General features: G+C 42.1%; 1 protein-coding gene across 2 annotated transcripts in view; it reads right to left on the bottom strand.

Annotated features, from left to right (window-relative positions):
- Positions 1-202: 202 nt before the first annotated feature.
- Positions 203-27,196, bottom strand: part of rtn3 (reticulon 3) — a 32,255-nt gene continuing 5,261 nt past the window's right edge. Inside the window, exons 2-9 of one of the 2 annotated variants that reach the window (XM_086196628.1) lie at positions 25,848-25,895; positions 18,240-20,714; positions 10,620-10,827; positions 8,824-8,962; positions 7,023-7,092; positions 6,046-6,092; positions 3,753-3,811; positions 203-3,667 (exon numbers count right to left, since the gene is read on the bottom strand). In XM_086196628.1, coding sequence (XP_086052754.1) covers positions 3,619-3,667; positions 3,753-3,811; positions 6,046-6,092; positions 7,023-7,092; positions 8,824-8,962; positions 10,620-10,827; positions 18,240-20,714; positions 25,848-25,895 — 3,095 coding nt within the window. In that variant the 3' untranslated portion in view covers positions 203-3,618. The remainder of the gene's footprint in view (positions 3,668-3,752; positions 3,812-6,045; positions 6,093-7,022; positions 7,093-8,823; positions 8,963-10,619; positions 10,828-18,239; positions 20,715-25,847; positions 25,896-27,196) is intronic. The other variant, XM_086196629.1, reaches the window with a different exon arrangement.

The following is a 27,196-nucleotide window of genomic DNA, read 5'->3' on the forward strand; positions in this document are numbered from 1 at the left end:
CATTTAATGGACTTAGCATGCTTGCCAGCTCTAAAATTGGACCCTATAATCCTCTCACCACCCAAACACTACAGCAAACACTCGCCTGTCAAAGTCGCATCATTTTATTTGAGATTTCCGCAGCTGGATCTAATCCAGCAAAGGCATGATGGGAAACAGTGTCTTTCAACCACACATTAGGGAAGAAATCCAGCAAGCAATGATCCTTTGACATGTTTTTATTAATTTCACTTCGACATCAGTACAGAGACCACAGAACTTTTTTTATCAGTTTTTTTTAAATCCTGCAATATCTTTCCCAAAGCTTCCAAAAAACAAAAAAAAAAAAAAATTAGAACCTAAGTCATAGCCAATACAAAATGATGTTAGTGAACATCTAGATACCAGTAAGCAAAAAAAAAACAACACACAAGAAAAAAGAAAAAAAAAGAACAAAAAGACACTCCTGTCACACACTCCCATAAGCCAATAGAACACAAACAAAAAGGAGGAAAGCGACATGCTATGAGGGAACATGTGTGTCCGCCTTTATTCATATTATATATTACACTCTAAAGAAACAACAAAAAAGGACGACTATGATAAAGTTATCTATTTAGCCTTGTTAGCAACCTGTAGCCTCCTCGAGCTAAAGCTTCGATTAAGGGTGCTGTGAGACGCTAATTTAGCAGATACAAGATGCGGGGGAGACAGGGGGAAAGGGGACTCAGCTTCTAGCTATCAGTTGGTCATGTTTAAAGAAAAATAAATCCCCCTCTTCTCCAGCTGTACGCAGGATAGACATTTTTCTTCCTCGGTGGTTGTTGCATGTGCAGCTTTTGTCATGTTTGCTCAAGATGGAACAGATAAGAGGAGATGGAGGTTCTCAGCATTTTTGTGTTAGTGCGCCATGTCAGCAGTTCCCCTCAGGAACTACTTTTTTTCCCTTCCAAACTCCCTTAAAAACGGCTGATCTGTGGTGACACACTACATGTGAAGCCCCAAACACACACACACACACACATACACACACACACACCAAAAACAAGCTCATCAGCATGGCGGGATAAAACTAGAGAAAAGAGCGATTTATATATTATTTTTTAATTTAGGTGCCTTCACCTCTTCAAATAAGAAACCTGGTTGATAGAAATATGAAGAAAATTAAGAAGATGCATAAAATCAGAGCGCCGCCTCAAACCTGCATGGCCGAAGGCGGGGGCGGAGCCTAACACCAGAAATGCTGCATATTTTAGCCAGAGTCAAAGGTCATGTGGAGCCCCCCCCCCCCACACACACACACAACACACGGCAGGAATGTTGGATCAGAGGAGACATTCAACATACAAGCCGATGTTTGAGGAAATGACTGCATTGTGAGGCAACGACAGGTCGTTCTTTCGATAGCGGCTGTTCTCATAGAAGTTGACGAAATGACCAGCAACACAAAGACACCCCAGTCATTTTGATTTCCTTCTGTGTAGTCGTCCCTTAAAACAATATGGAGGGCTAGCAGAAGTGCCAACATCTCTTCTTTTCTTTTTTAAATTCAATTTTTTTTAACAGGAACACCACTGACACAATCACAAGTAGAAATCATAAACAAAAATGAGGAATATGATACAGCCTATAAGAAAGGAGGAGAGGATGTTTCCAGCTTCCTGGTAGCCGAAGGTAGAAAGCACGAATGAACAACAAAACCTGGAGAATATCCACTCAGAAACCCGGTTACGAACTTGAGTCACACATCCCCGGTTGGTTTACGGCGCCCCCTACTGCCAACCCCCCACTGCACTCACCAAAGTGGTTTGTTTGGAGGTTGAAGTGTGCCGAAAGGCTTCAATATAATTGACCAGTTTTTACAATTTAAAAACGGTAGCAATACTTTTAAAGATGTATTTTCTGGTCGTACACTGAAAGTGAACTAAACTTTGCGCCACAGAACTTTAACCTCCCATCGGGACGGTTGGATTGACTCAATTACTTTTTAATACGACAATTTGCAATGTCATCTTAAAGAGCACTGAAGAAAGACTAAAGCATTTTCTTAATGCATCAAATGTTTTCTGGGTGTCTTGCATCCAATTTTTCCATCATGTCATATTTTTTCATATGTGGCTTCAGCTGAGACTCAAAGATGAACAGAATTTTTTTTTGAAGGGTCAAAGAAACTTAACAGGAGTGTCTATTTTTTATTTACTTTGTAATAGAGCACTCAAACATTTTTTTTCATAGAATTTATTTTTTTGGGGGTGTTTAGAATAACCCCTTGTAAAATTTAATATTATGAAGTTGTTAGTGCTTGTTACAAACATCCAGTGAGTTGGGGGCTGTTTATGGCGCCGTTAAACACACCAGGAAGTGTATTTCTTAACTTATCAATAAAACCAAAACCAAAACAGGAACTTACTACTCTCGAGGCATCCACTTTAAAAATGACAAAGCTCAATGACACGAGACGGTTTACAATGCTGTTGTCAAGCTAAGAGGGAGTCAAAGCAGCCATCCTATAATTAATATCAATAACAGTAAGAGGAGGTGATATTAAGAAGAATCAAAATGTACACGTGAATGTGAAACTTCAACACTTGGTGGCTAAAACAGGTGTGACTAGAGGAGTTAGCTAGGACCGCTGTCAGTGAGGGGGACGTCTCCTCGGATATAAAAAGCGACACTAACGTGTTCCATACAGCAGCGAGCCTGTTCACGTGTTTCGAATATGTACAGAAAAAAAACAAACAAAAAAAAAACACAACAAAAAAAACAAACAAGAAAACCCAACCCTGTTCAAAAATGCATCTGATCAGAAGAGGGTGAACTAGACTAAATCATCACAGCTGGCTCAGCGTTCCAATCCTTTTTATTTCAACTTGCTCACTGTTTGTTTGTTTTTTCTTGTTTTAAATAAAAAATAAAAGTTCAGTGCATTGCAGAAACTTACATACATAAGTGCCTGTAGGGTGAAAACAAACTCAACAGCCAGAGCACTACAAGCCAACCAATTACCAGCTTCTAAAAACACACACACACACACACACACAAAAAAAGGGTCGCTGCAGAGCAAGAGAGCAGGATAGCCATGACCACACCCAAAAAGTTTGCTCCTTTAATTTTTTTTTTTTTATTATTTTTTGAAACATTTTGAATTTTTCTTCCAGCTCAAATGATCTTTACCTTCAGGGAAATGTGTGGTTTTGGTACAGACATTTGCTTCGTAGTGACACAAACACCCTCCCGTTGCTCGGTGTGCACCATGAAACCAGGTCATAGATTCAGTCTAGTTCACTCGACCCCGCCTCCATTGCCCTGTGGCACGCCCCACAGACAGGAGGGAACCGCTGTGGCGTTACGACACACCCCCCCTCGCTAAGCAATGCACTTCCTGTCTGCACAGGCACAGTTCTTCTCTAATGCTTGCACGTTAAGCTGCGCAGTAGTTTTACATTGAATATCGAGTAACTGAGGTTTTTTTTCTACCTAGCAAGGTTCAGTGTAGTAGAGGGTGCTCGGGTGGCTGATGGAAAAGGGAGAAGGAGTTAGACTGGGGGGTGGGGGGTGGGGAGAGGGAGTTTAAAGATGGTGATGACGATGAGGATGATTGTGAAGTGAAGGTTTTTCAATCGGGAAAGAGGAGGCCCATCATTCAGTTTTGCTGCGCTTGACAGCTCCAGGAAGTTTCTCTTGCAACCTGAGAGGAAGCAGACAGACAGGGTGTTAAACCTGGATGCCGCTTGTCACATGACCCACGATCACCGATGAGCAGAATCACTTACTTGGCAATGGTGGTGTTGATCTGAGTGCGTGCCAAGTCGATGTACTGGTCGATCTGGGTCTGGAAGCAGGGGACAAGCACATCAGCATACGCGGAGAAAAACAGTGGTGATTTTTGAAATCCTAATCCCATTTTTGAACAGCGGGTAAACCTGACGTTCTATCTAGATCGGACAGGCATGTTCTCACTGGGTGTTGAGCTCAAAGCAGGTGTTACATGTTGCAGGTTGTGTTTTCTTAGACAGAACCTCTGACAGGACTTGAGGTTCTTTAGGCTGACTTCTGAGGTGAAACCAAAATGAAGGAGTTGTAGTCGTTCAGGGGCCGATAGCCTGAGAGAGCAACGTTGCTGTTTGATGTAGTCGAGCACCTGACAGGTCCACATAATAATGGCTAACTTAGCCCCCTGTCACTCTCACTCACACACACACACACACACACACACACACACACACACACACACACACACACACACACACAAGCTACAAAGACAGCAGACAGGTAAAGGGACAAGTACAAAAGTTTGACTGCAGAAGCCGAAACAGAAGTTGACCCCACGTTAGTTGACGGTTAACCTAAGGAATGTTCACGAACAAACAGGTTCACGCTGATGACGCATCTACAGATTCTGACGGGACGAAATACTGGTGATATTTTCTTGATTTTGGGGGGGGGGGGGGGGGGGGGGGGTTAAATCTCTTAACTGTTCAGAAAAACACTGAAGAGATGTGGGATAGAATGTGAGGGCAACCATCATTTGCTTGATGCCAAGAGTGAAAAACAAGAAAAAAACAAACAATAACAAAGGCTAATAGGAAACACGCTGGTCTATCATGCCATTTGCTCAAATATGGTAGTCACAACATCGCGTATAATCAGTGCAATCTGTCAGTGTCCTGACTTCTAGTAGCGGCTACATTTCTTCCAGGCCTGGACACCTTCACACTGAGGTGATTAAAGCCTCTGATTAGGACAGATACCAGCAGGTATTCCAGGAGAGCCCAACTGGGACAAAAGCCCTGGAGCAGACCAGGAGCTGGCTGAGGGAATCATAGCCCATCTGCATCCGCATGCGCGCGCGCACACACACACACACACACACACACACACGCACGCACACGCACGCACGCACGCACGCGCGCACACACACACACACACACACACGGAGGAGCTGGGGGTGGGGTGGGCTTGTAAGAGGCTTGGTGTGAGTCTGCCACAACCTAAACCTCAACCTGTGCAAACGGAAGGAAGCAGGTTGGAAGGGTTTAGCATGATGAACCCCGCGGTTCTGCTCCTGTTTGGATGGACACAGACACGGATCATTATAAACTAGTTATTGTGTAATGGCCACATAGCCGAGGGAAGGGGAATAGATTTGCAACGCTGCATGTAAAGTTTCTGCAGCACATACGGGGACGGACAATAAAATTAAACAAGAAGATAAATACCAGCCAGTAGCATGTCAAGAGGGAAGAAGCTACTGGTGAAGCATTTAGTCCGAGTGGACAAGCTGGATTTGGGGTTGTTGGACTTGCACCATATTAAAATGCCATAATTCCATCCATCCATCCATTTTCTACTGCTTATCCTGTTAAGGGTCGTGGGGGGGGGCTGAAGCCTATCCCAGCAGCCTTTGAGTGAGAGGCGGGGTTCCCCCTGGACAGGTCGCCAGTCAATCGCAGGGCCAAAATATATAGACAGACAACCATTGGCTCTCCCAGCCACGCCTACGGCCAATTTAGAGTCTGGATTAACCTGGTCCCTCTTGATGTCTTTGGACTGTGGAGGAAGCTGGAGTACCAGAGAGAACCTAGCAGGAACAGGGAGAACATGGAGACTCACACAGAACCTTCTTGCAGTGAGGCGACATTGCTAACCACTGCACCACCGTGCCATCCTAAAAGGCCATAATTATGTTTAATAATGTTTGCAACTCAGTGCTGATGACAAGTGATGCACAAACAAAGTCAATCGCAGACTCGCCTCAGCATCACATTTTGTGACAAAATTTGTCACGCAGGAGCTGCATTGACAAACTGGCAGGCCCGACTGTGATGCGTCTCGTGTGATGTAAGTGAGGAATGACCTCATGTTTACAGCAGCTGGCCTCTGGACAGCAGCACAGGCAGAAAGCCTTCAGTGTCTGATGCCAACGGGAGTCACACACGGTGAGCTCACTGCTGATAGCCATGTTTGCTACCCGTTGATGTCATCGCTGCTGTCAAGGAGGCTCAGGGTTTAGGTTTGTCATCTGATCTATTCCTTCTGACCTAGGACACAATGTCTTACTCTCACCTTGTTCTTCTCATAGATGGGAGGCACGGCGAAGAGGAGGATGTCAGCTGCAGGGCAGAGAGTATAGGCAGATAAATCAACATTGTGACGGTTTAGTTTGGAGCTACAAGCTGTTAGACACACGTCTCGGTTTTCTTCACACACACAAATGATGACATTCTACTTGAGTGTGTATGGAAATTTGCTTCTACATAACACAGTGTCCCTTTATTAGAAGTTCTACTCAACAAAAGTAACAGTAACAGGGTTCAAATCTGAAGCTGGGAATCAAAAACTGGAGTTCAGTTAAGAATCAGCTTTATTAATGCTGAGGCTTGACGCCGTGCACCTCCAAAATGAAACTGATGCGAAATTCAGAAACTGTTTTTTCCTGTCTCCTGTCTGGAGTTTTTCCTCAGTCGATGTGAGGGTCTGAGGGCAGAGGATGTTGTTATGATGCCACGTGAAGCCCTTTGAGACAAACTGTTTGTGAAAACGGGCTATACAAATCAAATTGCCTTGCCTTGCCTACAACTGGAGGTGGAGTCATTCATCTTTGCATCAGCAGGGCCAGGGCTGCTGCCTCCGACCCGCAGGCCTGTGAGCTCAGAAAGATGAGCCATCTATTTCAAAAGTTACATCATTCAAACTTGAGACTGTTAAATATTGGGTTTCTATATTTAGAAACATTTTGGATGGATGTGACTTTCTGTTTAAGCGATGTGTCACAAAGGACATTCATCAGCTGTGACCTCATACGCGTTTTACAGCGAACAAAAACTTCAGGATTCTCACCAGATGTAATGAAAACCATTAGTGAACGGTTGAATGTTTGACATGAATACATCACATTAATTACAGTTTGTTTAAGGCCATGTGACTCGGCTGGAAGGTTAGTGGATGAATGTTCCGCAAACAAATGACTCAAGCATGAACTTTTTTGGCCAGAGGAAGAAAATCGAAGAATCTGGTCCCTCCCTGGTTCCTACAGTACTGACCCAGGATGAGGATGGTGATCCCATTGAAGACAGCTCCTACGTAGGTCAGCAGCCACATGACCACAGCCAGCTGGAGAGAGAACACAGGTGAAGCAACGTCAGTGTTCTGACTCCGAGGGGCTCTGACCCAACCACCTCAGAAACACTGTTCAATACAATAATTGTGATGGAATGTTGGGAAGAGTCCAACCAGGACCAGCTGCCTTTGATTCAAGCCTTCCTGGACAATCATGCGCCGAGTGACTGAGAACCGACTTCTAACTGTTAATAGTCCAGAATGCTTCAAATTAAAATCACGACAGAAGCAAGATAGCAAATACAAACATCTGAGAATTCAGAGGACACCTCTGGTGCTGGTGTCTGTCTGGTTGGCCTCGAGTCCGTGTTGCCGTTTGCTGAGCCCAAGTTCACTGCCACAACACACCAAAGAGCCAGTTGAAGAGTTTGTTTACTTACAAATCAGTGGTGTGAAAACTCACCACTGAAGTTTGACCAAACTCCTTATTCTAGCTTTTACACACCATTCATGCAAGATTCCAATATGTACGTCTGGTGTCCTCTGAGATCTCTTATGTGCCAAAACGACTTCAGTTTAATGTGGGTTGGCTGTTTAGTGGAGGAACACAGACAGAATTGACCTTTTACCACAGATTGGAGATGGAGAGTGTGCCGGCAGGGCATTCATGACTCCGCGGCTATCTATGACGTACAGATTTTCTCTCACCTTGTCAGGTAGAATAACAGACCAAATGAGCCTCTCACCCTGGGCTAATCAGAGGGGTCGGTGCTTGCGGGGCCATACTCTCTATATCACACTAAATTACAGACATATGCATGTGGGAATGAGGCAATAAAAATGCACTACAGCACATTCACAACAGACCGTGACAGCGAGGGCTTGCAGGAAAAATGGAGTGATTGAGAAGCAGGGGATTATAGGAATTGTAAGAATGTGGTATATTCCTGCAGCGTTGGTGACATTGATAGTAGCTGTAATCTGATGGCTGCTTGCTGTAATGCGGAGGGCCAGTGGTCGCTATTGTTAACCAGCTAGCTGGGATAAAGTACAATACACAAGCGGCAGTGTATTCTGTAGCCAGATCAGAGCTCCTCTCTTGGCTGGGCTCTTTGATGACATGAGCGTCCCTGAATAGATGCTCACGCCTTAAACCTGGCCGGTTCTAACCAGCTCCAATGAGCAACATCACCTAGGAGGGTTTAAGGATAGGCTGAGACCACAGAAACCTTCATGGTCCTACTTGCATTTCCATTGAACTGCACAACATGGATCGTTTTGAGGAGACCCCAGCCGGACCCTACCCCCTTTTGAATGTGTGGATTTCAGACAGGTTATTTGACATGTTTTCCAAACAAAACAAAACAAAACAATAAAACCTGTCACAATGGCCTTTGACTGCTAAAATATTTCCGGTTTATACTGGAGTCCTGGTGGATGTTTGTCAAATATCTAAAGAAATTTCCTCAAGGCAAACAATGTGAGGTGACGGAGACGTTTGACCAAGATCTCCTCAGTTCATCCTGGGGTCCCAGTGGATGAACACAACACCTGAAAGGTTAAATCTAGCAGATGTTGTTTGATTAGAGCTGGATAATCATCTTTATATGTGACTAACCTCCCTGAGTGATGGCTAATCACAGTAGCATGCAGAGTTATAAAAAGCCTGGACCTAGGAGACAAGTCTTTGTGGGACAGAGTGAGAATAGTTTCCCATTATGAGCCCAGTAACAGAGCAGAGCTCAGGTCGACCCCAGGCCGAGCCCGAAGGCTGCAGATATTCACCTTTAGGGAGTCTACGAGGTCCTCGACCAGGAAGAGGCGGCTCATCTGCTTCAGGGCCCGGTTGATGTAGGTCAGACTGGCGTCCACGTGCTTGCGGAAAGTCTCAGGGGGAATGCTGACATCCTTATCTATCATCGCTCTGCAGGGGGAGAGGGAGGAGGAGGAAGAGGAGAAGGTGAGTGCAAAATGAGGCTACGAGTCCAGAGAGGGCTGCGGGGAAATATTCAAAAGCAATCTGGAGTCAAAAGGCCCCAACGAGGAAACGATAAAAGGTTTTCACTTGACTTATTACTGGCTATGAGAGATGTTGGACCAGAGAATCAGCTTAACGATAACTGAGGAGATCCCCTGCTGTCAAAACGTTAGCTTTTGCATAAGTAGTTGGGGGTTGTGCAAATGCCCTCCGTTAGAAGACGGACAGGGAAAATTGTCAAACGGCATGAGCCATCAGAGAGTTCAACTCCAGAAAGAAACAGAATATGACCTCTTGATAGATGCACAGATGTATAGAGGAATACATCCAAAAAAAGAAGTTGAGGAACTGCCACTTTAACAAAACTTCCACGTTTATGTTGAAATGCCGATAAAAAGTTGTTTTTTGACTTCAAATTTTATTTGCATATTCATCAGCGAGGCTCACTTGTTCTGGCTGCCGCACTTGTCTGAGCGTGCTCCTTTTCCTGTTTTGATTTCTTGTTACAGTGGCCCCTACACTACCACAGTGAACACAGCTGGACAATCTTCTCTATTTAGGAGATGTGCGGTGGTCCACTGAGGAGGATTAAGGCGTATGCAATTGATTAGTATGTTTTCTACACTGACGCATTTATCACTCAATTGCAATTAACTGCCATCAAGATTCTTCCTGCAGTTCATTCATTAATTCAAAGGAAGGTCAGTTTCCACAGCAGCACCACCATTATCATTAATGATTATTTCTTCTATAATGAATTCCAGATTCACAAACTTACAACAAATGTTGTAGTGTGTTTTCTTGAAGCCGCTGTCAAACAAAGCTGAACATGTTCTGGACAGATGTTTCACATTTACAGCCTCCAAGTTGCTGCAGGAACAAAATACTTTCATTTCGCGGAGGAGCGACAAACTAAAACCCGCTTGATTAGTAGATGTCACAGTCAATACTTCTGGACTGGGATTTTTGTGTGACATTTTACTCAAAATATTACATGCTACTGCTAAAATGATTAGCCATTAAAATGTTAAGTAGATCAACAGCAGCCACTAAAGTAGTAGATTGATATTTTCAGTTATATATCAAGCAAAAATAGAAAAATATTGACACTTGTCACATAGATTGAAGACTTCTTGATGTGGTCAACTATTAAATGCTTAACATACATTTTTTTCTTCTCTTTTTGTACTTGATTTATAGAATAAACTCTGCATAGACAATCAAATTAGTGGCAACTGAGCGAAATGTAATAATATTGCATAATGTAATGTGATTGATTCCAAATGTTTTTGAGTGCAATCAGTGCAGTAAAATAATGACCACCACAATCGGGGATTTCAAATTGCAGGAAAGCACAATATCCGTGCCTCAAAATACTATTTCAAATGATTTATTGTGTTCCGACTGCTTGTAATCATCTTCTACAGACTTCATGTCTGTGTTTGACGCAGATCTCCACAAAAATCCCACCACAGTCAATTTAAAAGGGTTTTTGCAATGAAAATGGGAATAAACCCATGAACCCATGTGGAAAAAAATTGGGTCTCATTTCTCCTTCAGGTGAACTACAGCACTAAAAACACCCTAACAACAGTGTGCTTACTTGAAGGGGTGTCCGTCGCTGGACTTCTGCACGGCCTGGACAACCGACTTGTAGATGCGGAAGGTGATGGTGACGCAGAGGAGAGCCAGCAGCAGGTAGGAGATCACGCTGATTACACTGAAGGCTGCCAGCGACAGCAGCAGCAGGAGCGACACGCCAAACACCACACCCGACTTCTTGGGGTCCCGCCAGTGAATCAGATCCTTGACTGCAGAGAGGCGGAGGGAGGGAGTGGTTAGAACTACCGTTTGCTGGCTTAGTGGCTGTTACAATAAAAATATTCATTTTCACTGGTAACTGATGGTTTGGGCTTTTGAAACTTTTAGATATGGCTCATTATTGACAATCTTACTATGTAAAAAACACATTTTACAGCGAGTCTCAAGTCATGACAAAATAAAAGGCCAGTTGCTGAGTAAAAATACTGATGATGATGTTGCATGTAAATGTAACCTTGATGCTCTGGACTTCTCTTTTTAAACAGCAATTACTAAATTGCGTTAAAGAAAAACCCGACAGAGTGCTAAAGCACTGGGAAATTCTACAAAATGGCTGCTGTGTTCCTATTTCCATGATATACACTGAGTGAGCCACTTCATTTTACAACATTTCGTACGGAACGAGGGCAGAGCGTTCACATGAGCCCTTACTGCTTCAAGAGAAGCAGCGAACCGATCTTTTACTGTAGATGAAGGCAACTATTTTCAGAAGGTACAGAACGAGGTGGAAAGTGATTTAGTGTATGCCTTCAATACTTGAAAAAGGAATCAACCTCGGACAGTATTAGTACAGCTGATAAAACGAGTAAATATCCAACTGAGTCGCAGTAAATCATGAATATGCATCGCAACTGTCCTCAGGAGGCTGCAGCTGAGAATATCGAAGGAAGGCACAGTGCTGTAGCTGCCCGTTTCATGTTTGTATGCATGTCCTGTGAGAAGTCGTGCATGCAGAAGTGATGGCCTCTATGCAAGGCGGTTATGTAATACTGGAATGGGTCTGCACTCTCAAAATGCCACTGCTCCTCCCTCTGCGTGGGGAAAAGGGGGTATTTAAAAAAGCCTTGTGTAAGTGGTGGATACACCACGTGGACTGATGCCTCAGGGACGGTTCAGGTCTCAGTGCTCCCGCCAGTTTAATGGGAACACATGTTATAATGTTACCTAGGACATTAAATAAAAAATATTCACAAGGGGGAGAAAAAATGCAGCTACATCTGTCAACCAAAAAAAGGTTTTTCAGTAAATTAAACTTGCTGTGCTTTTGGCAATCAGATGCACTTTGACTTTGTCATTATTTGGTCATCCTGGGTGCTGGAGGTTTTTTTGCATGTTGACAAGAGTGAGCTAAGACTTAACAGAGGTTGAGAGGGTTTGACTTTCCCCTCTAATCCACACTTGAGGTAACATCTTATGAAGGACACTGGAGCACAACCCCCTTCAGCATGATGGTGTGTGGTTTTACGTACAGGTTCATCTTTTTTCCTACTTTCCAACAGTAACAATACAATTATTGACTCAGGAGAGACTGTTTTCAGGCATTTGGTGACACTGAATAAATAAAACAGCATTAATAGTCTAAACAGTTGCTTCTTTTTGGGATGTAATGACCATCACGATCCTACATACGCATCCAGTAAGATCTCTACCGTTTTCAATAAGCATTGAGCTTGTGCTCAACCAACAACTCATCGACTTGGTCTAAAACGATAACTTCTTCATGGCGTTTTTGACTCGTTCCTGCACCACCATCATCGTGAGACAAAGTCCCAGAACACAGCATGACACCACTTCATCTCTAAAGCTAACACAAGTATAACCAGTTGTTTGCGAGCATATTTAACTTGTATACAACTTTCCTTCGAAGGTTCTAGGGTGAGGGTTGCCGCCTCGGTTTGAACTACCGGTAGATATTAAATTGAGCAAATGACCTAACAAACAAATGAGTTACACTAAAGATGAGTTTTGAGTTACACTACACACTTACTCAGGTGTAGTTATTCAAGTAGTTTTGTCAGGCCATCTCATTTATACTTTTATGCCTCATCCTGGTTTTACATTTGTAAACTTTCTATGATATGCTTAAGTTGTGTCATTTCTTATAAATGAAAACTCAACATACAATTAATTGAAAGGATACACAGAAAAGCACACAAAACACATTTACCAGTGAAGGCATTTTCCATTCCCGTATATCTCACGTTCCTTATGTTTTCGACTATATGCAGTACCTTTATATGGCTTGACTATTTCCTTAACAATTAAATGGTTATGTTTTACCGAGGAGTAAAACTCTCGTCATGCCAAGACCTGAACTGGTTAATGAGAGTGAGGGAGAATGCAGCAGCAGCAGCAGCACTGCTGCAGGCTTTGACAAAAACTAAGAGAGCTCCATTGTATTCTGTCTGCTAACAAAGCCAACAATGAGTGTGTGTGAGGAAGAACTCAGGTTTAGTACAAGCATGAACTCAGTGACTTGAGAATATTTAGGGTTTTAAAACACATTTGAAAAATGAACTACCTGGTGGTCAAGCTGGAAACAATAGGATGTCTGAGGACTTGTAAAGATTTTATCCAACATCAATAATGAATAGGGTTTCCTCATCCAGCACCTAAGGGCTGTGTGTGTGTGTGTGTCCTCCCAGCATGTTTTGCTCATGCTTTGCTGCAGACACCCACAGGGAGGCAGGCAGAGCTCGATGGCCCTCAGTCGTTACGTCTCTCTCACCCTCCTCTACCGCCACTTTGCTGAGGCGCAGTGTCCTGCTTTCATTGTTCAGCCCTCAGCTCTTAAAGCTACATAGTCATACAGCACTAATGCTATACTGCAGAAACAATTACAAAGTTACTTGTAGTACCTGAGGTACTTCCTAAAATATTCCTATCAATTTGACAGCTCAATTTCCTCGGTTGATTGTTGGACAAAACATCAATACTACAACATGTACCAATACTTCCTCTTGCGATAGGACATTGACACACTGTGTAGTTAAAGAAAAATACCCCCAGAAATCCCAGATAAAATATCTAAGAAAATAGAAGAGATGTATTGATATCCTAAAGTAATGCGAGTAGAACTGGGAGCAAGCTTGCAGCTAGTGTGAACAGTGGTAGGTTGCCTGCAGGATGAGGATGACGACAACAAGGCATATATTTGCCACAAAACTCATTGGTAATTAGCTTGTTCTCGGATATACTTGTAAGTTTAATTATTTTCTTTCCGTTTCACAGTACAATAATTTTAATTAATGATAATAATTTTAGGGGCGGCACGGTGGTGTAGCGGTTAGCACTGACGCTTCATAGTAAGAAGGTTCCGAGTTCGTGCCCCAGTTTGAGCACAGGATCTTTCTGTGTGAGTCTCCATGTTCTCCCTGTTCCTGCTGGGTTCTCTCTGGTACTCCGGCTTCCTCCCACAGTCCAAAGACATCAAGAGGGGACGAGGTTCATAGGATACTCTAAATTGACTGTAGGTGTGACTGAGTGTGAATGGTTGTCTGTCTATATGTGTTGGCCCTGTGATGGACTGGTGACGTGTCCAGGGTGAACCCTGCCTCCCGCCTGAAGGCTGCTGGGATAGGCTCCAGCCTTCTCACAACTCTTCTTGGATGGATGGATGGTTGGAATAATAATTTTAGCCAAACAAATGAGTGAAATTCAGAAGTTTGGACTTTTGTTTTTGAAAAAGTTGCATTTATCTGATCAACACATCCATCTTCCTTTATCAGATTTCATATGTGTAATTGCAGTGCAATTCTTCCCCTCTCCTACTGTTAACACAAACGGATGCGAGTAATTGTTTAAATTCCAAATCAAGCTTCACTTCAAAGTCCACTTGAGCAGATGAGAGCAAAAGTGACAACAGTCTGGTCAAAGGCAGAGTGACTTCCCTTGTTTAGCTTCAGCTTATCAATTCTATTTCCTGTAGCAAGAGCAGAAACGCCTACATCTGCACGACACATAGCAGATTTCATTGGCTGACGTTAGCATTTTCCCTTACATCTGTCGAAAATAATTAGTAGGCCAGGGCTGTAGCTCCATGAGGCTTCATTTATAATGGCTTATTGTGACATTCTGTACAAAAACAACAAAAAGAGTAGCTCCTTTGATTTGGATATTGCAGTTGGACATAATGTGACGTGGGCACACCCACTGGCATGAACTCACCTAGCCATGTATACCCCGCCTAATAACCTACTGAGTTGTGGAGCAGCACTGCAGAGAAGCACTAAAATAGCACAAGCTCATGGCTCGAGGGGGAGGATTCAACAACACAAGCTCCTCTACAGAGCACGACACAAAACAGTGCTCCTTCTTTAATGCCACACCGTTAATATCACAATTATAAACCAATTACTGTTCTGTGCATCACGAGCATCCAAGAACAATAAACAGTTTAAAATGCCGACAAACCGACAGACATTTTGTTTACGCCGCTTGTGCACACTTTCCCTTAGTTTCTGGCTGGTAGAGCTCCAAGCTCTGTTCTCAGCTGTGCCAACTCTCGAGTTAAGTATGCAACACATGTAGACGTACGGGTGCATGTGTTAGGATTACTGTCTGCATACCAGCGCCTTCGCATGTGAGTGGAATGAGGATCATGATTGCAGGAGGGTACTGCAAAACTAGCTGGTCTAACTTCTGAGAAAAAAAATATTTGCCTGTACTTTGCCCTCGCTCTGGTCAGATTTTGTTCAGTATACGTAGTAATTTTCATGGTAACAAGGCTCCAGACCGAACCTTTATGTACATTTTGTTCTCATTTTTTGAGTCAGTGAAACTAGATTGTTTAATTTAGGCATACCAGTGCAATCTGTTTTTTTATTGTCCATTTAAAACAGCAAAAGGAGAATCTGTGTGCGCACGCAAATTTAACTGTGTGTGTGTGTGTGTGTGTGTGTGTGTGTGTGTGAGAGTCACCATTGGACGCTGTCAAGTACATTAAGGACTGAGCACTGCATCAGCAAAAATACTATCTACTTTTTCACTAACTTGCTTGTAGAGGATTGATTTTTTTTTTTAATGAGGAGAGAACATGGACCACTGTGTAAAACAGCCTCAGATCTGACGAGCACAATCCGAATGATAAACTAGTGATCCCAAGTTGACAGTGAAAAAGACTGAAATGGCTGTCAGAATTGACTGATATTAAGTAAACTTAAGTTTGTGAACTCCTTGACCGGCACCATATACTTAAAACATGCAAAGCACAAATAGAAATAGTTCATTGGATCGTTTAACCTACTTTCAGTTTTTCTGGATAAGGCCTTAAAACAAGCTCCACTTGATGCATTAAACACAGACAAATTTGGAGGTGCTCCTCTATTCAGGACAGTTTACTGGAAAAGCTTGGACGGCTGAGAACTGAAGACACTTGACAGAATTTCAACAGCAACATTTTTACTAGCGTCCCGATATGCAGTTTTGCATGACTTTGTTTATGGTCTCAGGTTCTGTCATCACATCACGGTCTTCTAAAATGAACTGTGGAAAATTGCATTAAGGCAGAAACCTGACGCTGGGGATGGACTGTACGACTTCCAAGGGTTTTTACAACTCAACACTTGAGCACCATATTTAACCCCCATCATTATCTGTCAATGGACCTCTGCCGAGCCAGTAAGGACAGAGGGCAGAGGGGGTCAGAAACAAAAATGGAGATAACTGGACTTATGCAGCATAGGTGTCCATATAGTACAATGTAAAGTTGTTGGGTGCTTGCAGTCTCTACTGTGACACACATGAATATAGACATAAATGCCTGTAATGAATCCTCACACGAACAGAGGGAAAGGCAATCCTTTGAATTGGTTTTTAGCAGCATAAATAAGCAAAAAACATTTTTTCCCTGGAAAATGAGGTGTGTCCCACCAGGAGAGGCTTCACATGTGCGACCATGGTTTATTTATTTTTCTCCACACCAGCAACTATAGGAGTGATAGTGCATGTCAAATGAAGATGAAATCTGATCGTGCTCACATAGGGAAGGGGGTGCAAATATACTTTGGCAGTCATTAATATACTTGGGTGGTCTACTCCGGAGTAATATATGTGGCAACTCTTGCGCCTATCTGCTTTAATAGTCTAGTTAATTTCCAAACTTTTTTTTTTTTTTTTTACACAAGTTGAATCCTACAGATTCAATATATAGTCATTTTAAAAATTAAAAACACATTTACCAATATCAAATGCAAACAGTATACTCATAACTTGATTATTATGAACATTTAACCAATGAAAAAGACCGTTACAAGCTGACAGCTGGTGCTAGTCTGGGTTGGACTTTGTTCAGTAATTCCTCAAAGTGAATTTCCTTCTGGATTGAAACTGAACCTTCATGTGCTTTGATTCCTGTCCAAGACACACCCATCCAGACACACTAATCCAGTGCCACGCTAAATTTCCACCCTTAGGCTAAACCGATAACAGAAGTCGCTCAATATCATCGTACTTGATCATTGGAGCACAAGGAGCTGGGGGGTAGTTTATAATCAAGAATGTCTTGAATTTAACACAATTAACATATTTTTTTAAAGTCTTAATGAGTGCCGTTTCCTCCAGCATTAACTTTAAAACACAAGACTGATAACCTCAAAATAAAGAAAAACTACAACTCTTTATCAAAATAGAAAAGATGTAGCTTGTCGCATCTCGCATAATCGACCTGGTGAGCGTATATTTCAATGGGACTCCTACTGTTATCGATACTGCTCATCAGCTCTTGATATCTGGAAGACAGATGACCATTCAAAGTTGAAATTATAAATGCATCCATAACAGCTGGCAAATGCGGCTATTCGTTTGCCAACATTCATACAAATCAGCTGACTGTGTGCAGGTTCCAGGTTCACATCATAGCATAAGTTGGGCAACACTACTACTACTGCTGCTGATTCTGACGGGCTTTTACTAAATGGTTTGACAGACTGTTAACATTCCTGCCTTTGAATGCAAAAGTCTGGCACTGCCTGACCCCCCCCCCCAAAAAAAAATCAACTCTAGTATATCTGCACTTTTGAACACTGAGTTTCCTCAGCGATGTCTTAAATCGTAAAATCTGCACAATCGTCATTTCTTGAAGCAATGCCTGAATAAATGGGAGCTTTTTTTCCAGTACCAAGGGTAGAATCATTAATGTCAGCTTAAGGATTCTAGGTCCTTTAATGATTCCTGTGGATCTATTCAATTCTATTTTTTATGGGTTTTTGTTTAACTGTTCCTGATAACAAATGCCTTTAGCAACTTAAAAAATGTATGGTTAAGTCAAACTGAACAATAAATTGCACTCAGATTACAAAGTTGTATGAGAGAAGTTCTTGTGGGAAGAACAGAACATCTGAAAGAGACTGCAAAAAAAAAAAAAAAACTTTTTTTTAATCTTGATTATGAATGTGGCTCTTTAGAAAGGGTAGAAAGACTGTTGGCCTTCAGACATACAGCTCATTACATACACAAGAGTTATCTGGTAAAGCCCATTGCTGACAGGTAAGTTGTGTCAAAAAAGGAAAACTATGAAAAACAAGGGCAGGCAAGAACAATATTCACATTTGAAAAATAGGCCTTGATGAAGTTAATACTTGAGGTAATAATAGGCTTAATGCTCAGAAAGAAGAGATGTTACCTGATAAGTGGGTTAGTATTGCTGTCAAGACATGCTCAGCAAGATGATAGGCCTCAGCCACCCATACGTCGATGGCTTCTACCTCTTTGGAATATGTGCTGTCAAACACCAGTTCGCTTTGGGGACAAGGAACATTAGTAACAGAGGCACATGAAGATTGCTGTGTAGATCTATGGTCAGCTTTTTCCTGTTTAGGAACCTTAGTTTTCAGAGCCATTTCTTCCTCTTCCTCCTCCTCTTGACTACTGCCCAGTTCTTTCAGAGCACTTATGGTAAGCTGCTCTTGTTCAAGATCCATCACCATTTTCGGGGGAAACTGGACACCAATTTTGCTGAACTCGTCCTTGGAGGGAATACCTTGGGTATCTGGTTCTTCATCCTCTCTTGATTTCAGGCACTCTCTCATGAATTCCACAAAACTATCTGTAGGCTCGGAAGCTTCAGGGCTACTACTGTCAGGTGCACGGGGACCTGCTTTTGAGTCCTGCTCCAGGTTTGAACCAGTTTTATGTACAGGGAGGAAGTTGCCTGAAATGATATCAGTGGTTGTTTTAATGCAAAGATCTGTCTCCTCGACGCTGCTTTGTGGCTCACTTTGGAAAGAAGAATATGGGTCCTTGGGATATTCTGTTAAGGACTGCTGGGTAAGGAGCTTGGAACAGGGTTTGTCATCATTCACTGAAGCACAGCGGCCATCAGAACCATCCTCTGGAACAATATTTGGATTTGGTGATTCAACACGGGTTTGAGATGAGTCATAAATAAAGTGTTCCTTGGGATGTTTAATCCCTTTCTCATCAATGTCTTCAAAGGGAGAGGATGCATCGTAATCATAATCAAATGACTGTCTGTCATATATGTCATCTTGCATAAAGCTGGTTTTGGGAAGGGTGGTCGATTCTGTGTTGTGGATGTATTGAGCTGGCTCCTGGGCAGTAAGATCAGTCTTGCAAGGTTCATCTGACCACTCATCATCATTGTCTGGGAAGTCCTCTTCATTAGGGATGGTAAAAGGAGAGGCAACGCTCTGTGATTTTTCAGGTTTGGCTTGGGAATTATCAGACCCAGAATCCTCAGGTTTTGAGGCAGATTCCTGGTCGACCGTTTCAGGATCAGATTTGAGTATCTTATGTTTGGGAGAGTATTCAGCATCCGAGTCTACAGGTGAGGATGGAGGAGAATAGCCTTCCATGAATTCTGTTTCTAAGGGCCGTGTCTTGGGTGGTTCATTTCTGTTGTCCTCTGGCTCTGGTTCACTATCTTTTGAGGATTCTTTTACAACTTCATAATCCTCTTCTTCCTCTGCTTCAAGCTCCATTTCCTCATCACTGTAATTTGGCTCATCTGTTTCAATAACATTGATTGTGGGAACTGTCATTAGCTTCCTCTCAGTCCTTGCAGGAGGGGTCTCCTTTTGCTCGGCAGGAAGAACAGGAGCTGAGGGAGCCGAAGTAGTGGTTGGATCATTTAAAGCCTCAGGATCAGAAACTGGAGGGGGTACAGATGCAGCAACAGTGACACCATCTTCAATGACGGTATCGTCTGAATCTCCCGAGCTGTCCACTTCACTGGTCTCTGGGGGCTCCAGATCTCCAGTCCAAGCAGTCTTTTTTTCGTCCAAAACATTCTGTTTAGCATCACTGCCGAATCCTGGAGAGACTGGAGGTGACGGGGAATCAAAGCCAGCAGGAGGTGCAGGTGAAGCTTGATGCACCGAATCAAGACTTGCTGGTATTTGGCCACTTGACCTTTCTTGCTGATCCCACATGTAGGCTGTTGGCAGAAAGTTAAGGTCAAATTCTGACTCCTCCTCAACACTAGGCTGTTTCTGTGGATCACTTGTGAACTCATCCTTCAGTATTGGAGCTTCAACAGGTGAATCCATGAAAGCATCAGGGACACCAGCAAAAGCAGCTGGAGCAGCAGGTATATCGATGACGGGCTCCTTCTCCTCCTTCATTATAACATTTTCTGTAGATACGGTGCCTTTAATCAATTCTACAGCATCCAAATCTGGCACTGGAGGTAAATGAGCCTTCATCCACTCTTCAGTTTCTTCAAATTCATGAACTTGTCTTAAATCTCCAAGTACTTCAAAGGGGGATTCTGGTGACTCTTCAGGGGAATCTGGTTTGCTCTGAACAACGGGTGTATTTTTTTCAGTGGGAAGCTTTTGGGTCTCAGAGGGAGGCTTATGGGTCTCTGAAGGAGATTTCTCATGGTGACGGTCTCTGAAATGAGAGAAACCTCCTTCGCTTCTAAAATCCGGCTCTTTCTTTTTGGCAGCAAGTGCCTCCAGTGCCTTTATGCGCTCTGAAACTGGAGATGTCTTTATTGGTGAATCTGGTTGTCCATCTGGCGGTCCTGCATCACTCCCATAATTATCAGGGGAGAAAGAGCCAGGTTGCGAAGGAAAGCGAAGGGATGTTGCTACACCTTCACAAGGCTTGTCGGAGCCCAGCACCTCCCTTTTGTCTGCATCACCATGCAGTGGAACAACAGCAAAGAGGAAAAAGGAAGGGAGATCATACAAATCACAGAAACTCAACTCCCATGCACCTCTAACATTATTTATCAAGGCCTTAATATTGCAGCAGAAGCAATCATGCATTGCACAATGGAATGTAAGAAGATTCCTATAATGGATGGGATCTTCTGTTTCTGCATGCTGCTCTTTGTGGAGCAGTAGCTTTACTCCACAAAGTTGCAATGAGGCAGCAGCCAGTATGGAAATAAATTTTCATCATGATTCAATGAGGCAGAAAAAAGAAATACAATTTCACTGACACTACTTCAAAATTACCCAGTGTAATTACGATTCCCTCAAAAAAATCTAAGAATGCTATATTAATTATAGAGTAATTTAAATTCAAAGGGGTTTTAAAATAACTTTTTAAAAAACACCTGCAGATAAATATTGTAGCGCACGGTGTTGCAGCATCTGCCCCAAAATTCAGGACTGAAGAGTCAAATCATTGAACTATACAAAGATCAACCATTAGTCTCTCAGTTTTTATGTTATCACATACTGGTTTCCATTACAGAAATTTCAAAAGAACTCCTTGAAGTGACTTTATACAGATGCCTTCAACAGAGAACACTAGATGGAAAAAAAAAAAAAACCTGGGTAATACACGGATAATACAAATAAAGACAAAAGTCAGAAAGATACAGAACTCCTGGATTAATTCCCTAAGGGCTTACTACTTTGTTCTCGTAAATTTTAGCTATGGTTGGCCATATTCTAAATTAAATACAGAAAGACATAATTCGTACAAAAAGAAGAGAACACCATTAATCACGTCCTTGTGTAGATGTTGCTTTTAAAAGGAGAGCTGCAAGTCTTGGTTGTGTTGTCTACCAGAAATTGGAATGAAGACCCTTGGCGTCATTGAACACGCTCAGTGATTTTGTAAAACACTGATGGAAGCAGAAAAACAGTTGCTGGTGCTGTTGTTTCTGACTGTCTAAATGTTGTCCAACATGCTCTGTTGGTCATATTTGGCTTACTTTTACATTTTTTCAAACCCTAATCATAATTTATTCGAAATGAGTAGTAAGCAAAGGTTGAATTTCCAGAGTTATTATTGTGAGGCCTCAAATATGAAGGAGATGTGAGGCCAATTACGTTTTGTAGCAGCATTTCCTCTCCCCTCGACTGCATGACAGACTACTAGGTATGTCCTTATCCAATCTCGTGGTTGAAAATCAAGGCTGTTCAGCCGATATTAAACTGATGGGAATTTGGATGAAAAGATCAAATTACTTTGTGTTTTTAAAATGTACAAAACAAAATTTGGAAGCGCTCATATTTTTGAGTTGCCTGGAAGTACAAAGAGATTGCCAAAAGGGAAACGAGGGCTTTGTTTTAATTTACCAAAAAAAAAAAAAAAAATCACCCATGCGCTGTGAATGGAGCAACGCTGTAAACCTTACACAATTTGCTGCAGGTAGGCGAGTAGTAGTAGCCAGTATTGTAGGTGTAATGTAACATCAACGAAAATGTCTGCAGTTTAGAAATATTTGATGAAAAAGTGAAAACCGACCGACAGCCACCGGCCAAATTTGGCTGTGTTCAACACTATAAATCCTTTATGCCACCTGAACAACATACAGTACAGTACTGCGAGTTCACCTGAGACAATTCAGGCAAAGACACTGAACTGGACAACACTAAGACTTGGGGAAATAAAGAGAAATTGCCTGGGGGCAGCCTCGGATGACCAAACGCTCACTGCTGCTGCAAATATGAGATTTTGCTGTATTCAGGACCACTCTGGTATTAATCACCTCTCGTCACTACTAAACTGATACAACTCTGCCAGCTCTGTATGAAGAGCTTTGTAATTACCAAAGTTAGTCCTTTTATCAGATGTGCCTGCTTTTGGATTTACCACAGAAATCTTGTGCTGCATCACTGATAAACAATAAAGAGATTCTATTTTTTTTTTTACTTGGTTTAAAACAAATGCTGCACTGACAGAAGTTGTGCTCAGTTTTGGGTTTTTTGGTTTTTTATTTGAGACTGTTATTTTAATAACATAAAAGACCCTGGAGGAACACTGGATACAGGCTTTTCACCCTTCATGATGCACTGAGGAAATATTGGATCAGGACTCATAACAGCAGATACCCAAAACCCAAAACCAAATGACTCAGAGGTTAAAAAAAACCCAACACAAAACACAAAACACAAATGTGACCGGGACACCCCTACTAACTACCTCATCTAACAGTTAGGAAATTAATGTGACAAACATTACAAAGTAATGAAAACAAAAACACAGCACAGGGCTGATCAGAAGCACAGGTCCTACTTTATTTTATGTGCCTTACATACACTCAGTTACAATGACGAGGCCTGAACTTGAAACTATAGTTCTTTACTGAGCAGACATGCCCCCTTGCTGCTGCTTCAACAGGACGTAGCAGAGTGTTGCACCAATCATTTCCTACTGAAATCATTTCCCAATGACCTGTGTACTAGTGAATGCATTTCAATGGGAAAGAAGGCACACAGTAAGTTAATGGACTGTTTCTCAGTAACACTTTTCTTCCACACCAGAGCTGTCAACTTTAAGTCCAACTGACAGTCAAACACCAAAGAATTCTGCCTAAAAGAAGCAAAGCAGATGATTACAACTTCCTATAATCCTAGTACCAACTTTATTTTAACATAGAAGAAAAAAAAAAGGTCCCCCCTTTGAGGTCACACGTCTCCTGGCTAGCCTACAGTTGGACATCATATAAACTTCGATTTTTTTATGACCACAAATGAACTTTTATTTTTTTAAGAAATAAAATAAGCTCGTTTAAAACATACTTAGTTTGTCTTATGATTGCAAGGTCCAAATTTTTCTTTCATCAACTGAACCTTTCAGTGTTGTCAGCATAATCATGACCTCTGACACAGAAGGGGTACAGACTTTTCCACTGGTGCCCAACTGACAGGTCCACTTTGTTTGCCACCTCCCCGGCACCACAATACAATGCCTTGTTCAAACTAGGCCAAATGAATGGACTCAATCTAGCCAGCAGCATTGTAGTTTGTTGTCTCTGTAGTTGTAAACAAACTCCAAAACAACCAGGGCTTTAAAAATATGTACATGTTTAACAATGTTTAGGCAACTCAGAACTTGGACTCTATGCAACTATAATCCAAGGTTGGCTTTTTAAAAATGGTTTAGTTACAGCAGTCAATCTCTGTGAGGCAATTGATCATTTGTCAGGTACAATCTGCCAAAATGGGCCCAAGTCTTCCAAGTCTGATTTATGTAATCAGTTCTCTGTTGTGTAATTTTCTAGCCTTAGTATCAAAATTCAGCTGAATTGACCCACATTTGAAGAACTGTATTCCAAAAATAATTTTAACTCATTAAATGCCACTTGCTAGCTTTGCATTGGAAAATTTCAAAACATGTCAAGGTCTGTTTGTACGGACTACTACATTACAGATTTACGGCAAAAATAAATTACGCTATCGAAGATTTCTCCAACTCTCTGGTCACATCCAAGTAAGTTCCAAATGAAAAGGGCTCGTATTTTATAAGTTTGTACATTCTTGGTTGTGATATTTAAAACTAAATTCACATGCTGACATCTGAGATGCGATTAAAAGCTACAAGAAGGCTCCCAAGTGGACACTGAGTTGAGATGATTTAGTAACAAATACAAAATCGAAACAATTTTATCATGCAGGAGCTAGTTTAATGAATTAAATGCTCAAGCTTTGATTTAGTAATAACTGGTTTTATGCAAAAGCCATAACAGTGTGTTTGCTGAGAGGGAGACCAGTCGGCCAGTTCAAATTTCCCAGGTTTGCCCTCATGTCATACCTCATTTAGTTGAGAAGTGAATAGTTTGCATGTCTGTGACATAAGTGTGTCAGGGTTATGTGTAAATAAGAATGCTGTGTTACCCATGTTGTCATCTGCTCTCATCTAAATCAAGCCTGTACCAAATATTCATCAAAATACTACTTTCAGACAACTGGCTACCATTTCTTCACACAACTAGGCTTCTAAAATTGATTAAGAGACAATCGATGCTCAAAAAGAGTTAAAGAAATAAAAAAAGAAGCAAAACTGGTAAAAGAAAACCTAATTGTTAATGCTTAAGCAAAAATGTGAAACATGCAAAAAGCCTACAAAGCCATCAGCTGATAGTGGGGTGGAGGGTGAGTTCATGGCCACAGGCAATGGCAGACCCAGGACCCTGGGCAGTGGATGATACCTCCAGTGCCACTCTTCCTCCAGGGCCTGCTTGCTATTGGATTTGGGGGTGGGGGGTGGGGGAATCAGATATTAGGTCAGGAGGAAGGTAGGACCACCCCCACAGGACACCAACTTGATCCATTTTTAGGTTTCTGCTCTTGCGCACACAATGTGAACTTGAACTTCTCTGCTTTCTTAAAATAAAGTGGCAATCTTGGGATTATCTCTAACCTACAGTGTGTGCTGCTGACCTAAATAATGTTCACTTGCAGGCGGCAATGTCTGTAATGGATCAGACTTTTAGCAGCTGCTTAATTCCTGGTGTCTTTCAAAGATTGGAGATGGGCAAGACATAGACTGATCTTAGTTGCCTGCTGGTTCCAAGACAGCTATAATGTAGTTATTTGTTGGTTGAGTTTCTGCTGCTTAGACTGACTGTGTACAAATGTGTTCCCTGTTAACAATGACCATGCTATGAAATGTCAAGATTGATGGCACGGGATAGAAAGAGTTCATCTCGAGTTGAGGCAGGGATTGGGAGTGGTTAAGGAAATTACCAACACCATATGTGATTGCAAGGGGGAGCAATGCTGCCCAACTAACTTGCAATTAGTGCAGGGTCAGCAGTTGGAAACAGATGGAGTAGCATGACAAGGATGGTAAAAAGAGGGCTGGGTAAAGACCAATCGAGCTAAGGAAGAATCTCGGGTTTAGATTGGGGGTCATTATGTTGCTGGTTTCTTGGCAGGTGTGTTCTGTTCTAGTTTTACTGGACTCTAGCGAGCAGGAGAGGGGCACTAGAAAGAGGGATGAAGAGAGCAGTACAGCAGCAGGCCAGCGAGTGTACCGCACAGATAGAGAGCAGGCGAGCAGCATAAGAGAACCATACACTTGCCTTGAGGAGACTGAATGAGAGATACAGGCGAAGAGGAAAGAAAGGAATCTGAAAAAATAAAAAGGGACAGAAGAATGATCATCCTAGAAGAAGAAAATAACTATCCACTGCGCCCAATCAAGTGAAGGCACAAGTTAACTTATTCATCCTTAGAAATCTACATGCTTCACAAACACTATTCAAAATAACCATAAATTACACCGGATATGCATTTGCTCTTCATTTTAAGCCAGTAAACCTACAGCAACTAACACATGCACTTATGTTTTCTACACAGGCAAAACCAAGACAGAAAACAGACTATTACAAGCATCAGACCTTACTTTGCTTTAGAGCTGCTCTGAGCAAAATGTGCTTCCCACAAATTAACTGCAACTAAAACATCACAATATCTTACATTTTGATTTTTCCCACCTGGTTTTTGTTTACCCTTCTACAAACCAGCATGACAAAGATATTTCTAACATTCTATGACCAAAGTAAAACTTCATTTTAGTGTTTAAGACAATAGCATGGCAGAGGCTTGTCCTCGGCTTTTCCTTTTCAACACAACAAAACTACCACGCATTAATTCAAGTTGATAAAAAAAACAACAAAAACAAGTCTTCCTCAAAGTAGTGTGGAAGAACTTAACTAGCCTGCATAGAATTCTGAACACAACCTTGTTCAATACTTAAAGGTGAACCAGATCACCATCTGCAAGCATGGATTTATCTCAACAAACAAATCCATGCAGTCACGTTCCAACATCTGCTGGAGACCCAGAAGACTCCGGGCTAATAGAACAGTGCAATGCTCACAGTTTGAGTGCATGCTCATCGTTCATATTTATGGATTAAACCCTTCAATTCCATTTTATTCTGCCCACATAACACAACTGCAGACAAGTGTTACACTCCTGAATCTTCCATAAATGTTACATCTTTCATTTTGACTGCCAAAGGTCCATCAGGATGAGGAAGAAGTCAGTAGCTTAACTTCTTTACCCAGGCAAGACAGGCTGCTCTCAGTGACAGTAAACTTTCCATGAGTACAGTGACGTACCTGCATGCAGCAAACATCATGGAACGTTTAACCAGCAAATTAAAAACTGTAGTAATGAATCTAACAGGAGAGAAGAAATTGTCCAGAGAAGAAAGACTTGAACATTTCTTAGGCAGACAAGCGAGAAGTTTCCTCTGCAGAAACACATTTGTTTCTCATAATTGAAAATAGCTCTTAAACTGAAGAGGATATGACACCCAAAACACACCTCTGATTTGGGCCGCCTGATTTCACACCTAGATCAAGCACATTTCTCCTAATCTGAAAGGACTGGACACGCCACACCCAACGGCCACTTGGACAAT

Source organism: Aulostomus chinensis, chromosome 24 (assembly GCF_037954235.1).
Source record: "Aulostomus chinensis isolate RoL2024-O1b breed Wild chromosome 24, RoL_Achi_v1.0, whole genome shotgun sequence".
NCBI classification, from domain to species: domain Eukaryota; kingdom Metazoa; phylum Chordata; class Actinopteri; order Syngnathiformes; family Aulostomidae; genus Aulostomus; species Aulostomus chinensis.